The following is a 17,650-nucleotide window of genomic DNA, read 5'->3' on the forward strand; positions in this document are numbered from 1 at the left end:
AATTTCGAAGAACTAGAGTAGGGATCAGCAAACTTTTTCTGTAAAGAGCCAAATAGTAAATATCTGGGGCTTCACAGGCCATGTGGTCTCTCTCACAATTACTGCACCCTGCTATCACAGCACTAAAGTAGCGATACGCAACACGTAATCAAATGGTTGTGGCCGTGTTCCTATAAAACTTTATCTTAATAGGTGGCAGGACAGATTTGCCCCAAAGGCAGTATTTTGACAGTCTTTGGACTACAGGTCACAGTTGGGCATTTTCAAAGGCTTAAAGCAAGGCCAGTGTAACCAGAATAAAGGTGAAAGAGGAGGGAGCTGAGGTTGGAGAGGTAAGTAAGGGCCAGATCACAGAAACCTGTAGACCACAAGGAGGATTTGATTTATTCTCTCTCACTCATTCATTCACCAAACATCCACCAGGGACCTACTGGGAGCCTGGGCTGGGACTAGATAGGCTCAGTCCTCAGCCTCATGGAGTTTTGATATAGAGAAGAGGTGTAAGCTAAGGAGTTTTGATACAGATCCTATTTCCTGAGTCATGACTCCACTTGAGTCCACTTCCTCACTTGAACCATGGGAGCTGCTCTAAGCTTTACCCTACTGCTTTAGTTCAAGCCTTTATTAATCGTCTCCAGGATGATTGCAACAGTCCATTCAAACAGCCTCTGCCCATAACCTCTCACCTTCTTGCAAACTAACCCCCACACTGCAGCAAGAAAATTCCTAAAATGTAATTGTGATTGCACTCCCCAGCCTCAAACTATCACTATATCACTGTTAAGTCCAAACCCTTGGGATGATATGTAAGGCCCTGGGTGACCAGACCCTTGCCAACTTCTCAGCATCATCTGCTCTCTCTGCCCTTGGTGGGAAGTGCTAGCTGACAACCTGGGACATTGACTCACACAAACCCACATAAGATCATGTTTGACTCATGATTAAGCCCTGTGTAACACCTACATCAAGGAAAGGTTTTTGATATTGGTGTGAATTCTTGTTCGTGTTTCTATTATAAAGTGTATGAATTGAGCAAGACCTTGTAATAAAAGAGCAAACACATACAGAGATAGCCTGGCACTGCTAAGTCAGTTAAACCTCACAACTACCTTCTGAGGTAGATAGTACCACTGTCTCCATTTTACAGATTAGGAAGCTGAGGCACAGAAGGGTTAACTTCCCCAGGATTACACAGCTTGCACAAGTGAGGGCATCAATATTCAGACCCAGGAATTCTGGCTCTATAATCTGTGTTATTAAGCACATTGCACTCCCTCACTAAACCATAAATATGTTCTTTTAAAATACTGACAAGCCGCGCCTGTAGTCTGAGTGTGGTCTGTAGCTGGCAGCATCAGGTTCCTCTGGAACCTTATTAGAAATGCAAATTCTACACCTGGGACCTGACCCAGAACAGAATCAGAATCTGTGGAGATGGGGCCCAGGAATCTGAGTTTTAGCAGCTCCCTGGGTGATTTTTAATCATGATAAAGTTTGAGACCCCCTGCTCTAAAACATTAATTCCTGTGGAGTAAAGGACTTACTTAATGGAGGCAAAGCTTGAGACTAACACGAGAATAATTTTGACAAAGAAGTAGAAATAGAGGGGCGCCTGGGTAGCGCAGTCATTAAGCGTCTGCCTTCGGCTCAGGGCGTGATCCCAGCGTTCTGGGATGGAGCCCCGCATCAGGCTCCTCCGCTGGGAGCCAGCTTCTTCCTCTCCCACTCCCCCTGCTTGTGTTCCCTCTCTCGCTAGGCTGTCTCTATGTCAAATAAATAAATAAAATCTTTAAAAAAAAAAAAAGTAGAAATAGAATTCTCTTTAACATACAAAGTTTTCAAAATATGACATAAAAAGAAAACAGACCTAGCACAGAACAAAATAGGTGTTAAAGGTCCTGAGTAGATGAATCTGATCTTAGAGTAATCAGGCCAGGGTTCAAATCCAGCACTCCCACTAACCAGCTGCGTGCCTTGCAGGAAATTGCTTAACCAGAGTCTCAATTTCTTCACTAACAGGTTAGAGTAATAAGCCCCTTGACTGGCACCCTATGGTGGTTACAAAAATCATGTGGGCTAATGTATGTGACAGTGCTTGATGGAAGAATAACATGGTGATCAGGGTTCTTTTCCTGCTGTAACTCCTTACAACAGAATATAGGCATCTTCCCTTCTACTCAGGAAATGGATAGGATTTTGAGTCTTGCAGTGACTCCAGAGATTTCTCTTCCGTGTAGGTTGCAAGAGATACACAGCTGGAATGGAGGTTGCTCTGGGCTTCACGAGGGAGAACAGAGGGAAGCGGCCTTACCTGAGAAAATGGTGCCAGAGCTCTGGCAGATGGTGGTGGGAATACCATTAATATCCCTGAACTCATCTGTGGCTTTACAATTTCTCTCCACAGAAAAGTTTAATTAAAACCTCTAATAGCTTAAGCCAAGGTTCAGTCCCGGACATTCTTACTGCCTGGCTGTTGCTGCTGTCTGGGCTGTTTACAATAGCTTCGGTTCTGATTGGTCAAGGTTTGTGCCACACAGGTTGTTAAATTTTTCAGTAACACCTCTGGTAATTACCGCATGAGAGAAAGGAATGTTATTTGAAGCTTATTTCAAACGGAAGCAATTCTCCTCTTTTTGGGATGGCTTCATGGGTTCCTCCTATGCCTCACCAGGCCTGCGCATTCCCCAGACCTTTGACCCCAGTGCACACTCCTCGACTTAATGACAAATAGTTTTAGCATGTTCATTCATCACAACACCACCATTCATAATTTATTCTGTTTCAAGCACCTTTCTCCAGCTGAGGGAGCCATGCGCTACTTTCCCGAGAGAACTCCCATGCATGTGTGGGTAAGAATTCTATTTCTAGGGGCGCCTGGGTGGCACAGCGGTTAAGCGTCTGCCTTCGGCTCAGGGCGTGATCCCGGCGTTATGGGATCGAGCCCCACATCAGGCTCTTCCGCTATGAGCCTGTTTCTTCCTCTCCCACTCCCCCTGCTTGTGTTCCCTCTCTCGCTGGCTGTCTCTATCTCTGTCGAATAAATGAATAAAATCTTAAAAAAAAAAATTTAAAAGAATTCTGTTTCTAAGCTGGGGTTTCTTTTATTCATTTTGCAAAGCAAGGACATCCCAAGCCACCACGCTCTTCTCTTTCCACCTTTTTTCCCATTGCTATTTTCTCCCCTCAACCTGGGACAGAATAGGTAGACTTCCTATTGATTCATTTTTCTCATCTTAGCTTGTCTCTTTTGGATTAAAAGCGACTTTCAGATATATGTGTATCATTTAAGAGAGAGAGCCACTACCAGGAGAGTTTAAAGGCCTCTCCTAAGAAAACAAAAACATATTAACTATATTCCTTACTTGGATTGACTTTCAACCATGTAATAGATTCATATGTCTTACAATCTTTATACCTCGAAACGGTAGGTGGAAGACACCAGTTATTTTTGGAGCACGCCCAATTTTTAATTGAAACCGAAATGTTCAAAGTGACCACCAGCTGCACCAGCTGAGGCATGATATGACACTTAATCCCCTAAACTGCAAAAATTTAAAAAAAATTCTGGCTCTGCTCAAAGTGATCCATGCTGTCTAAGGAGCAGCCCAACATTCTCTCTCACTTGGGGTGACTTGACTGACCACGTCTAGGAACCGTTGAACAGAAACCCCAAATTTTAGAGACAGTCCATTAAGCAGATACAGCCAGGGCAGGGGATGGTGACTGATTTTCTTTTCAGGTGTTCTCATAAATCACATACCTGGTTAAATACCTTCATTCCAACATCTCCCCAATCCTTTTCCCTCCAAAGCAAAAAAAAAAAAAAAAACCCTAGAGGATTGAAGCCCTTGTTACTCAGGGCATGGTTCACGGACTAGCAGATCTGCCTGCAAGCCTGTCAGAAATGCAGAGTCTCAGGCCCACACCAGACCCACGGAATTCTGCCTTTTAACTAAATGTCCAAGTGATGCATATTCACATTAAAGGATGATTAGTACTGGTTTAGGTGACACGTTTGTTAAAGAGCATACCAAAAAAGAATCAAGATTCTCTACTCAGAACACTTGAAACAATAAAAAACAGACAACTCACTTCATGGACGACGTGTGATGTTGGAAGGAAAGCAGCTCCAGCCTTGGCAGAGAGGCAGGGGTGATGTGAAGGCTTCTACCTTGCAGGTTTTCCTAGAGAGACTTCAGCCCCAGGTTTGTGTCCCTGAAAGTTCCAGGAGCTTCCTTTTGCCAGCCCTCAGGGGGCAAGAGAAAGAATCAGAAAGGAAATGTAGCAGCCCCTTGGCGAGGTCCTGCAACGACCAGAAAGACCGAGGTTTTCCAAAGAAATTAGCCTTGAGGAAATGGCCAGGGGGAAATGAACAGTTCTCATATTCCCCTGAGTTCCTTTCTTCTCCACCATGAGCCAGGCATTGCCCACATTTCTGTCTCGACCACTGAGATTCAAACCGACGACCTAATGCCTCCAATCCGCCTGGGATCCTTTTCCGGTGTTCCTGGCAAGAGCAAGGGAAAGGGAGAAAAGGCATGCATCAGAGAGATATTTTTATCTTTCTCTTTGGACAACAGAATCATGATGACAGCATCTCCAACACTAGCAACAACTTAAGAAAGGACCAAAACCTAGCAAATAGTTTTGCTCTGTGTAAACTTCCTGTCTTTCGCTAGCTCTGACGAAATCGGGGGTCTCCTCTCATAGGTCCTGCCTTCTGGCAAAAAAAAGCGCAAGCAGGAAGATAACACATTTGAAAGGAAGTGAAAGAAACCAAAGCAAAGACAGCATTAGGTTTCAGGGCAAAGACCCACCAGAGACTGGAAGAGGAGACAGCAGCTACATTCAGAACACGCTAGCCTTCTAATGTTAGCTTTTCTTTCTTTTTTTTTTTTTTTAAGATTTTATTTATTTATTTGAGAGAGAGAGAGAGAGACAGCCAGCGAGAGAGGGAACACAAGCAGGGGGAGTGGGAGAGGGAGAAGCAGGCTCCCAGCGGAGGAGCCCCATGCGGGGGCTCGATGCGGGGCTCTATCCCAGAACACCGGGATCACGCCCTGAGCCGAAGGCAGACGCTTAACAACTGCGCCACCCAGGCGCCCCTAATGTTAGCGTTTCTAACCCAGAGATGTCATAGGAAGGTAAGACCATATTAAACAGGCATTTCCTATTCTGAAAACATGATGATGTCAAGTGAAATAATAGGACATTTACTAAGAGCTTCTGGTCCCTGTCTTTACTAGTCCTGACAAGTTTTTTCACCCATGCCTCCCCAGCTACAAAAGGGTGAGAACAATGATGCTGTCCTTACGGAGATTGGCACAATAATATCATGAGATATGCAAAATGCCAATGACTGAGCTTGCCATGCTGTCGGTTCTCTTCATATTTAAGTCACCATCCTGAGTCTTCTTTTGTTCATACCTAAGCAGAAATCAGGCACTCAATAAATATATTTGTTTTCCTTCCCCTCCCCTGGCATTCAATAAATATTTATTGAAATGAAATTAAAGTTTAAAAAATCTTGATGTATTAAGAAATTCCACCTATTTATTTTTTTTAAAGATTTTATTTATTTATTTATTTGACAGAGAGATAGAGACAGCCATGAGAGAGGTAACACAAGCAGGGGGAGTGGGAGAGGAAGAAGCAGGCTCCCAGCGGAGGAGCCTGATGTGGGGCCTGATCCCAGAACGCCAGGATCACGCCCTGAGCCTAAGACAGATGCTTAACGACTGAGCCACCCAGGCGCCCCCCACCTACTTATTTTTATCATTGTTTTAAATTGTGGTAAAATAATAAAACATGCCATTTTAGCCATTTTTACGTGTTTGGTTCAGTGGCATGAATTGCATTCACAATGTTATATAGCTGCCACCATGATCTATTTCCAAAACTTTTTCATCACCCCAAACAGAAACTCTATAATTATCAAGAAATAGCTCCTTCAGGGTTTTTTTTTTTAAATGTGGGGATCACTTTTTAATCTGGGGGGATCCCTCCTCCCTCATGGCTGTAGTTGCACTTTAAGAACCCCTGAAGAGAAAATACGTAACACCAAGAATAACATAGATAACTCTTTTAAATAAATTTACATTTTAATCACATAATACATCTTTCATTTTGAAATATATGAGATTATTCTTCATTCCAGCCAGAAACAAGGTTTAGAACAAAACTTGCAGTAAAATTTCTGCCATCTTTGTGGATATATCTGGACTTCTTTTGAATCTAGTCTACTTTTTTTTAATTTTATTTTTTTAGAGACAGAGTGAGAGTGTACGGGGGGAGGGACGGAGAGAGAGCATCTTGAGCAGACTCCATATTCAGCTTGCAGCCCAATATTGGGCTGGATCCCACGACCCTGAGATCATGACCTGAGCCAAAGGCAGACCCTTAACCAACTGAGCCACCCAGGTGCCCCTCAATGGTACATTTAAAAGAAGTGCTGATAAATCCATAGAGAAGGCAGAGTTTTATTCCAAGGTTTATTCTATCAGCCAGTGACCCCATCCCTCCTTTCCAACAACCCTCAGTTTGTTTCCTATGAGTCTCTTATGGTTTGTCCTCCTCTCTGATTTTGTCTTGTTTTTATTTTTTCCTCTCTTCCCCTATGGTCCTCTGTTTTGTTCCTTAAATTCCACATATGAGTGAGATCATATGATAATTGTCTTTCTCTGACTGACTTATTTCACTTAGCATAATACCCTCTAGTTCCATCTTGTCATTTCCAAGGTTTATTCTAAATCAAATAGAGCTAACTTTGTAAATACAATTTTAAGGATAATTAAGACATATACTAAAAATAACCATGATTTTAAGAATCAGCTAGACACTGTTGGGGAAAAAAAAGAATGTATGACATGGTACCTGTCCTCCAGGGGTTGGGTAGACAAGACTAACACACATGACCTAACAGGAGAGCTGGCTGGATACCATATTGGTTCAGGCAGTAGGCAGAGGGAGAAGGAAGAACCCAGCATAGACTGTGGATCCTGGATCCTCACTTCCTACTGATGTAGACCCATGGCTGACTTGGCCAAGGTGACCCAATGAACTCCTAGCAAGTTTCAGAGTAATTGGGCTCAAGATACATGATTCCCCTTTATTCCAGAGCAATAAACATTAGAAAAATCCTTGCTTAAGAGGTAAGTGAAGAGTCTCTTCCGCTGAGGCAGATCTAAGTGATTCTGATTTAAGGAAACACATGCTGCTTTTCTAACGGAAGGTAACACAAACTTTAATTTTCAAATTTTCTCCCATGTTTCATGTAATGTGATTTTATGTTATTAAATATAATATTTAGATAATAGTAATACAATAAAAAAAGAAAAGAAGGAAGGAAGGTAGCAAGGAAGACAAAGGTCAAAAGAGGGAGTGGGGGAAGGAAAGAAGGAAAGGAGCAAAGAAATTAGAATCTAAATGTTTCCCAGTAAGGAGATGGTTAAATAAATGTAGTGCAGGCGTAAATGGAATATCACACAACAGTTCAAAAGAATGAGGTAGAAATATATATACTGTCTTGACAAAGAAAGATCTGCAAGATATATTAATTGTTAAAAGCAAGTTGCTACCTAACACATGCACATCCTCACAAAACAAAACTATGTGTTTTTATATATACCCATCTATGTATATAATCCCATAGAAAAAAATTCTGGAAAAACATGACCCAAAATGGCAGCAATCTCTGAGAAGTATGGGATTAGGAGGTAGGGATGCTTTGTGGACAGCATACATCTCTGTTGTTTAAAGATTTCCCATGTGTACTCATATATTTTCCTGTTTCTTTTAGAGTAAAAGCCAAAGACCTTTACAATCTGTATCTCCCACCCCTACTTCTCTGATCTCACTTTTCCCTTTGCTAACTGTAATGTAGCCAGACCTATCTCCTCGCTGTACCGCCAACGTACATGCACTGACCCACCTCAGGGTCTTTGCACTAGCTCTTCTCTCTGCCCAGAATGATCTTCCCCTACTCACATATATGGCTCATTCCTTCATTTCCTTCCAGTTTTTCTTCAAATGGTAACTTCTCAGTGAGGCCTACCCTGACCTCCCAAATTAAAATTGCAATTCCTTCTACTAGTATTCTTTTTTTTTTTTTTTTTAAGATTTTATTTATTTGACAGAGACAGCAAGAGAGGGAACACAAACTGGGGGAGTGGGAGAGGGAGAAGCAGGCTTCCCACTGAGCAGGGAGCCGGATGTGGGACTGCATCCCAGGACTCCAGGGTCATGACCTGAGCCGAAGGCAGACACTTAATGACTGAGCCACCCAGCCACCCCCTCTCTACTAGTATTCTTGATTTGCCTCATCTTATTTTTGTTGAGAGCACTTATCACCCTTTGACACATGTAATTTCCCTATTTATTATGTTCCCTTTTCTCCTTCCACTAGCATGTAAGCTCTATGAGAGCATGGCTTTTTATTTGCTTTGTTCATGAATAAATCCTTATCCCTAGAATTGTGCCTAGTATACCACTAGATGCTTAATAAAATGTACTGATAAAGTCACAAATTTTCCCAAGAATATATTCATGTATTTTTTGTATATATTTAATAATCAAAGATAATCACCAATCTCAAACAAACAAACAAACAATCTAAAAAGTTAGAGTAAGATGTCTGAGGACCTCCTGGGTTCTATGGAACAAGATTTGAAAATCTCTGGCTGAAAGCTAAATACGGTAGAACGCACGGGACAAAAGCTTATTGAATGGAAGTCCTTCTATTGACTTAGCACACTATCTAACAATGCATATTATTTTGCAAACAACTAGGAGCAAACCAACCACTCCTAGAACCTCTGAAATCCCCAGCTATTTCTTTATAGAGGCAAAGGGCCAGTGAAGGTCCCTTATTTCGTATAAGGGCAGCCCTATGCCAAAGGTGACAAGTTGTAGCAAAAGTCATGTATATTAATTCTTGGAGACCTCCTTTATTTCTTTCAAAAAATGTATATCCCTAAGAATATAGATGGAATTTAATCCCCAATCTTGTTGAAGCAGGTATTGAAGTCCTTGGAACTGGAGAGTGAGAAAGGTTTGAAACAGCCAGCATTATCCCCTACTTCAAAGAACAGCAGAAGTCTTTTAGCTAGCAGTGATTTTTTTTTTTTTTTAATCAGAATCAGTAGCCTGTCAGTGGAGAGGAATCCACTCCAAATTAACAAGGTAGGGAAGTAGGAAAGGTGGTCCACAGATAAATATTTTGCCAGTCCCATTTCCCTCTGTCTTTAACCATTCTTCAGGGCTGAGAGGCAGTAACAGAGAATGCTTCCTTGTTTGGCCATTGAAATTATGAAAGTGTTGAGGCACCTGGGTGCTCAGTTGGTTAAGCGTCTGCTTTTGGCTTGGGTCATGATCCCAGGGTCCTGGAATCGAGCCCCATGTCAGCTCCCTGTTCAGTGGGGAGCCTGCTTCTGCTGCTCTCCCTGCTCGTGGTCTCTAATAAATAATTTTTTTAAAGATTTATTTATTTATTTGACAGAGAGAGAGAGAGACGGCCAGCGAGAGAGGGAACACAAGCAGGGGGAGTGGGAGAATAAGAAGCAGGCTCCCAGCAGAGGAGCCTGATGCAGGGCTCGATCCCATAACGCTGGAATCATGCCCTGAGCCGAAGGCAGACACTTAACGACTGAGTCACCCAGGCGCCCCTCTAATAAATAATTTTTTTTAAAAATCTTTATTAAAAAAAAGAAAAGACAATTATGAAAGGGCCTTTTCTGGTATCCCAAACTTTTGTTTTCCATCTCGTATTGGTTTATAAGGGTATCTTCAGAATTCTTTAGAATGTATCCAAAGAAATATGTGATAATCTATTCCTATGTTTCCAGGATATGGAAAAGTTGCTCTAAATTTCCTTTAAGGTAATGAATCATTGAACATTGCATCAAAAACTGGGGATGTACTGTATGGTGACTAATATAACAAAATAAAAATTATTAAAAAAAATAAATTTCCTTTAAGGCTTAGAAGCAACCCAAGACTTAGCAATTGTTTAATAAGAGTCAAAATTCTGTGTTCCATATCTTTATTATCAAGACTCACAATGATTATTTACAAGTTCCCCAGCACTTTAGCTTTGGTTTCCCATTTTGCCAGTTATAGACTTCTGAGAGTTAAGGGCCTCATTCTAGGCTTTTATAGTCCGACAGTACGGTGCTATTCAAACAGTAGTTATTTAATCAAGGCTTTATAATCAGCATTATAAACCAAATGATAATATAAACAGAGCTTATAAACATGACCTAAAATAAAATCACACTTGTAGCATGACTCTGAAATGCCAAATCTGCTTCAATGGCTGTTTCCAAATATTAAAAGCCATATAGCATGACAAAAAATGAGTAGCTATGAGAAACTGTCCTTGTTAACTCTTTATACTTGTTATTTACTGAACCGGAGACACAAGAAGCTTTACGAGAGGAAAGCTCAAATCCAAGGAAGTATTTTTATTAGGCAGACCAACCCCACCTCTCTTTATTGCCCGGTATATTTGTGCAGCTGTTAGCGAATGTTTACAATCTGAGAAATCTAGGCACAATAAAGTTTATGACTGGGGGCTAGATCAGCCCTAGGGAGAAGAGAGACTTTCCAGGGGGCAACACTGCCTGACTTTTCTTTTTCTTCATAAGGCTAAAGTTCTGGACAACAATACAGCAAATTTTATATATTTTTACGTAATCATGCATTTGTATGTTTGTGTATATCTTCATGGCAGAGAAGGCAAGAGAAAATGGTATAAGGGAAGGAAAGAGTTCAAAATAGTATAAAATTAGAAACAATGTGTCCCACAAGAGGGAATTGCAACATAAACTATGGTACATAATATCATAATCACAAAAATTAGCAAGTATGTGGTCAACATGGATGCATGGCATATGAACTGTCTAGGGAGTAAAATTTTTGCTCTACCCTCTTAGATACAGTTTCTGCGGATCGGCAAATTAAACTGACAAATGACAGACTGACAGGAGAAAAAAGGTTATTCATATTAAGTTAGAGACTTACCTACCTAAATTAGTAGGGGAATGAGAAGAGTGGAGAAAAGGTTTCTATGGGAAGAAAAAATAAGTTTCTTTAGGAAAGACAAATGGGTTTTTAGAAGAACAAACTGGAGATTAAAAAAAAGTTTGTGATAATATCTGTTTATGAATGTGTGAGTAGGTCTTTTCCATCTTCATGGCCACGAATGATTTGATTTATGGTAGGATTACTCTTGTTCTCTCTTCTAGAAGTAGACCCATCCCGAAGAGGGATTTATGACAGCCCATTTTTCAGAAGTTTCTGCTTTTAAGGAGATAACAGAGGCACCAAGAAGGCTTCTTTCTCCATCTGTTGATTCTCAATCTGCTTCAACTCAAAATAATCCTTATGTCAAAGTGGCATATGCCGATCCCCTTCAATATAAAGTTGTATCAGGTGAAGAAAATCAGAACTAAAATAACATGAATGTATTCACTGACTTTAAAATGTAAAAAAAAGGATGCATGATCATGGCAGAGATCAGAAATGAGTTTGGAAAAAGAAAACACTTTTAACAGTTATTAAGTTTCGTGTTCTGTAGATTTACTAAAGTTCACAGCCATCAGTCATTTTTTAAGTGAGGGAGAGGTATTAGAATATTAAGAAGAAATCCAATCAGGAAGAGAGAGAAATAGTGGAAAAAGAGAAAAAGTAGAAAGGTAGTGAGAGGAAAAGAAAGGCACATAAGGGGAGGGGGAACACACACACACACACACACACACACACACACACACAGGAAACATTAACCAAAAGCAAAACTGACAGACAGGAACTAGTGGCAGAAAATGGGGTATATGACTGTGTAGGTTGTGTATTAATTATGTAGGTCTCACAACAACCCTATGTGCTGTTATTAGCTCCATTTTGCAAATGACAAAACTGACTCACAACATGAGTTAAATAATCTGCTTAGTTATTTAGGCGAGGAGGAGAGGATTCAGGCCAACTCGGACTTCACACTCTAGCATTTTGCCCTGATGCTTCTGATGCAAACATGTCAACATTTCAGAAGATACTTTTCCATCATCCCTTGAAATTAGTGACAAATGATCCAGCAATATAACATAGACATTTTTTTTTAAAAATAGCCTCCACACCCAACGTGGCACCCAACATGGGTCTTAAACTCATGACCCTGAGATCAAGACCTGAGCTGAAATCGAGAGTCAAATGCTTAACCTACTGAGCCACCCAGGTGCCTGTAACATAGATCTTTCTGACATCCAAAACATTTTTTCTGCCTTTGTTTTGATAGTTTATTTTTGAAATATTTATCCCCCCCCCAATTCTAAAGCTTTCCATCTTTAGAGAAATGACAGTGCTCTTCCCTTTCATCTGCACCACTAGAGTAGAGCACATTCATTCATTCCCTCCTTCATTCAGCAGGTGAAGTGCCCACCATGTGTCTGTCTATGGCTGAGTAAAATTCCCTAGCGCCGTCCTCAAAGAACTGCACAGTGACCTTTGGAGTACAGCCTGGAACCCAGTCCCTAGTCTGGCGTCTAACAAACCATGCAATCTTGAACACAAGAGGTTAGAGTCAAAACCCTGATTCTTAATTTCTCTCAGTTTCTAAATAGGAATTTTAAGGCAGGAATTCTCTCATGACTTTGGCTTTATGCTTTGGCATTAGAAATGCCTCTCACATTTCTTTGATCCCTAAAAGCAGATTTAGCATCAGAGAAATATCACAGTGGAAAGATGTTCCAGGCAACACCTAAGAGGTCTCCTAAATTTGGATCTTCTTATATTATCATTGTTTCTGACTTCAAGCACCGTGGTCATACTTTCCCAGCTGTGCCAGCATAACTTGCCAACACTGACTGAACAAGATCTTAAAACAACGGTGCTGGGCCCACCTATCCAATTTGGTTGTAACTGAAGAAACCTGAGGACTTCATTCCTCTTAGTAACACAGTGATCTTTCTTCTTTCCATGATTCATCTTTTGGGAAGGGTGTACTCCCAAGTTTTAAAATAAGGCTCAGGAATGAGATAAGAACTCTTCCCTATTTGAATTAGGTCCTTATGCATTCCTAACTTTTTTGAACACCTACGATGTGCCAGACTGTGCTGTTAGGATTATATAGAAACACCGAGTTCCTGCCCTGGAGGAATTCACAATCTAAAGATGAAGAAAGGAAGGAAACAAAGTGTTATAAGATTGGATTGTCAGTGTTAGGATATTAGTAAGTATTGGCTGTCACAGGAATCAACAGAAGGGGAATTTAACTCAGACTGGAGGAGTCTCGGCACATTCCAGAGGGAATGATATCTGAGTTTTGAAGTTCACCAGGGAAATAAGTGGGGAGATGTATTACAGGGAGAGAGAAAAATGGACCTACATTGGGATAAAGCTTAAGATAGGAGACTGGAAGTGCAAGAAATTACATTGCAGCAGTAGCAAGGAACAGACTACCGAAAGGGTCTCTTATGCAATGCTAAAGAGTTTTAACTTATTGGGACACCTGGGTGGCTCAGTTGGTTAAGCGTCTGCCTTTGGCTCAGGTCATGATCCCAAGGTGCTGCGATCAAGCCCTGCATCAGGCTCCTTGCGCAGTGGGGAGCCTGCTTCTCCCTTTGCCCCTCCCCCTGCTTGTGTGCGCGCTCGAGAGTGCTCGCTCTCTCTCTCTCTCTGACAAATAAATAAAAATCTTAAAAAAAAAAAGGGGGGGGGTAACTTATCTAGGAGGTGAGACTGAAAAACATTAGCATGCAATGACCAGCATGTGGAGAATGGACAAAAGGTGATCCCAAGGGCCAGAAAATCAGTTGGGAAACTACCACAGTGTCAGCTGAATCTAATGAAATGGCAGTGAGAATGGAGCAGAGAAGACAAATTACAGAAGTGAAGGAGGAAAGGGGTCTGAATGGGAGGGATTGTCATTCACCAAGATAGATGAGAAGGAATAGATTTGGCTGGGAATTCCTTTTTGGATATGTTGAAGTTGAGGTGCTTACAGGACCTTCAAGTGGATGTTTCCAGTCCATGTCTGGACATGTGAGTCTGGAACACAGGAGAGAAACCTTGGGCTGGGAGTATGGTTGAAATCATCGGTATACCGATGACAGGTAGTCATGCTGTATTGGCTTGCACAAGGAGAGTACTCCCTGAGAAAAGGGTGGATGGTAGTACCCAGGGTACATCAACAATCAAAGCGCAGGAGACTGGAGAAGTGGCTGCTGGATATTTTGAAAGAAAACCAGAGAAGAGGTGTCAAGAAACCTAAGAGAGAAGACTATTTGAATGAGAGGGGAGTAGCCAGGAATGTTGAATGCTGAAGAGAGGTCAAATAAAATAAAAACTACAAGGAATCGGTGTATTTATCTAAGGAGTTCATTGTGGACCTTTGAGATGAATGTGTCCTTGGTGTGGTGGACTCAGATGGCAGAATGCAGTAAATGAGAAACGGGGAAGTAGGAGCCTCAAATGTAGTCAGGAATGCAGTGCAGGGGTTTGGTTAACTTTTGTGCTGGTCTCAGCGTGCTTTTACTATATTCTCTCTTCTCCTGACACGTTTTCCAATTATTCTATTCTTCCTAGTTTTCCGTAAACAGCTGCAGGATTCTTGGGTTCCTTGTGAATTTTCCTCCATCTAATTACTAATATATGCATACTTACTATTTCTGGAAGATAACTGACCTCGGGATGAAATAGGGCTGGATTTGAATCCTTAGCCAGCACCCTCAAGTAGTTACGTTTTGTATTTTGTTACGCAGGAGTTTGGGTCTGTATAGAAATCCTATCAAATTAGCCAGGAGTTGGAACGGAAGCTCTGCGGGGATGGAGACAGCGCCTCCTTCCACTTTTCTGTGCAACTCTGGGGAAGTATCTTCTCTCCGCATAGACACAGGACCTAGGAACGGCCTCGTCAGCTCCTGGTGAGCTCACGATCGTAGCTCCTCCCATTACACAGTTAGAGAACCCATCAGTTCCTAAACACTGTGTAGGTTGTGTAGAGAGATCTGATTGGCTGTTGACTAGCTAAGGATTGACTCTATCCAGGGGTGTTGTCCAAACCGCAAGAAGTGTCTGTTGGTGCAAACATAGCCACCCGGGCCAAACGTTTTAACAAGTTATGAATCGGGCACGGTTCCTGGGAATGAGGGTTTGAACTGGACAGAAACCCCCATGAACCTTGCACAAACCCCTCGATCTTTGCAGCCTGATCTGCAAAGTGTTAACACTTAGTGGATGCTGTGCTCTGCTGCCACCACCTACCTTCGGGACTGAAGAAACTATTCCCCCAGCCGCTGGGAGCCTGGCCAGACCGCAGCTCTGGTCCGCCATCCTCTCCGAAGTACTTCTCTAGGGAGGCGACAGCCTCCCTGCCGACAGTCGTGGCCTCTTTCCAGAAACAGTCTGCATCTGCAGACTGCTCCCTGCGGGGCCGGAAAGGCCAGCTCCCCGCCGCGGAGCAGCGCGCGCCGGCTGTCCCCCCGCCTCAGTGTGGGCTCCGACGCCGGGGTCTGGCTCGGCTGGGCGCGGCCGCCGCCGGAGAAAGGAAGGAAGGAACTAGAAAGGGAAATAAAAGGGAAAGGAGGAGGAGAAAGGCAGCGAGCTGTCGGGCAAATGCCGAGGAAGAGAAGGAAACGCGTCCTCGGGCGCCGCAGGGCTGGGCAGCGGCCGCACCACGCAGCGAAGCGCTCTGAGCGCGCGCGGAGGGCAGCAACCCCGCCCAGCGCGCCGCCCCCCCCCGGGCCGCCGTCGGGTCTAGGTCCCCGCAGCTCGCCCCGCCAAGCGCCTGGCACGGTGGCGGAAACCGCGAAGCCACGCGGCAGTACCTCTTCGGCAGCATCGCCTCGGCAGCGGCTCACAGCCAGGCACCGGAGTGCATGCATCCTGCCGAGCACCGGGTCCGCGCTGGGCAAAGCCTTGTGGAAAACCGACCTCTGGGCTCCCGGGTCCAATTGGAACACAGAGCCGCTGGGGGTAAAAGGCCGAGGGGTTTTACAGGAAAATACAGGATCGGGGTCCTTTCTATAAGAATCTGGCACGCGCTGCCAGCCTTGTTCATTATGTCTTCAAGGTGGTCTCACGACCCGTGCCGGCACGGGGCATCTCAACCGCATTATTAAGGATACACTGAGGTCAGCGAGATGTCAACATTGATACCAAGTTTCTGGAACAAAGGATTCTACAGAAAAACAGGTGAAGGGGAGGCTTCAAGATTGAGGAAGAGAAAAGAAAGTGTTCAAAGTCAAGCCTTACTGAAGCATTAGTGTGTATCTTAATTTCCATCCATTTTTACGTTTCTGTGGCGGTTTAAAAGGTCTTAGGAGCGCAGTGAATGTGGGAAACACTTCCCTGAAAGCTATAACTTCTTTCAGAGTTAGAAAGTCCACACTGTGGGGGCCGGGGTCGGGGGGTTGCTGGGTGACTGTGGGTTAAGGGTCTGCCTTGGGCTCAGGTGCTGATCTGGCATAATCTCTGGGTCCTCCAATTGAGCCCGCCTCAGGCTCCCTGCTCAGCGGGGAGTCCACTTCTCTCCCTCTCCTTCTGTCCCTACCCCCCCACCAGCTCTCTCCCTCTCTCAAATAAATAAATAAAATCTTTAAAATGTAAAATAAAATAAAGTCCACACCGGGAAAAAGCCTTATAAACGAAACCAGTGTGGAAAATTCTTCGCTCACATCTCCATTTTCCTTCAACACCGCAGAATTCACATTTAGGGAAAGCCTTAAGTGCAGCAAATGTGGGAAATTCTTTGGCCAAAGCTCCGGCCTTATTGTACAAAAGAGTCCACACTGGAGCAAGGCATTGTGAGTGCAGAGTATGTGGGAAACTGCACCGGTGATTGTGACTTCATTCAACATAGAAGAGTTCATATTGGGAGAAAGGCCTCATGAGTGCGGGGAATGTGGGAAATTCTTTAGAGCCCAATCTGCTCAGCACCAAAAAGTTCACACCAGAGAAAGGCCTCACCAGTGCAACAAATATGAGGATGTTTTCAGCCAAAGGTATAACCTCCTTCAGCACCAGAAAGTTTACCGCCACACAGGAAGGCATCTTGTGCTGGGCAAATGCACGAAGATCTTTAGCCAAAGGTCCGCTCTGATTCAGCACTAGAAACTTCACAAAGCAGGAGCGTCTGAGTGGCCCAGTTGGTTGTGCTTCCAGCTCCTGGTTCAACTAGGGTCATTATCTCCCGGTCCTAGGACAGAGCCCCTGGATGGTCTCTGCACTCAGCAGGGAGTCTGCTTGAGGATTTTCTCTCTCCCTCTGCCCCTCGTCCCACTCAGACCATGCACACTCTCTCTCTCAAATAAATACATAAATCTTAAAAAAAAAAAAAAAAAGGAAGGAAGGAAGAGAAAGAAAGAAAGAAAAAGAAAGAAAGGACTTCACAAAGCAGATAAGCTTTAAGAATGCAGTAAATTTGAGAAAGCCTTCAGCTGATTCATTTCCTAGGCACAGGGAAGTTCACATGAAACAAAGCCATAGACATGTAGGGAACAAGCTCTCTCCTTGTTCAGTATAATGACACTGAAGGAGAACCTTCATGAGGGAGACACATTCCTGAAGGTGACTCATCCATCTGAATATAATCCCCCCCATTAGTTCCAGATATGTGGGAAGCTTCCAGCAGCTGTTTTGTACTCCCTAACTTGCTTGG

At 43.1% G+C, this 17,650-nt stretch overlaps 1 protein-coding gene across 3 annotated transcripts in view; it reads right to left on the reverse strand.

Annotated features, from left to right (window-relative positions):
* The window catches only part of ABCG2 (ATP binding cassette subfamily G member 2 (Junior blood group)), a 138,353-nt gene extending 122,718 nt beyond the window's left edge, over positions 1 to 15,635 (reverse strand). Inside the window, exons 1-2 of one of the 3 annotated variants that reach the window (XM_057309863.1) lie at positions 15,256 to 15,635; positions 4,093 to 4,507 (exon numbers count right to left, since the gene is read on the reverse strand). In XM_057309863.1, coding sequence (XP_057165846.1) covers positions 4,093 to 4,097 — 5 coding nt within the window. In that variant the 5' untranslated portion in view covers positions 4,098 to 4,507; positions 15,256 to 15,635. Of the gene's footprint in view, positions 1 to 4,092; positions 4,671 to 5,314; positions 5,334 to 15,255 lie in introns of those variants that run through there. The other 2 variants (XM_057309861.1, XM_057309862.1) reach the window with 2 other exon arrangements.
* Between the last annotated feature and the right edge of the window lie 2,015 nt (positions 15,636 to 17,650).

The sequence above is a fragment of the Ursus arctos genome, unplaced genomic scaffold, assembly GCF_023065955.2.
Source record: "Ursus arctos isolate Adak ecotype North America unplaced genomic scaffold, UrsArc2.0 scaffold_9, whole genome shotgun sequence".
NCBI lineage: Eukaryota > Metazoa > Chordata > Mammalia > Carnivora > Ursidae > Ursus > Ursus arctos.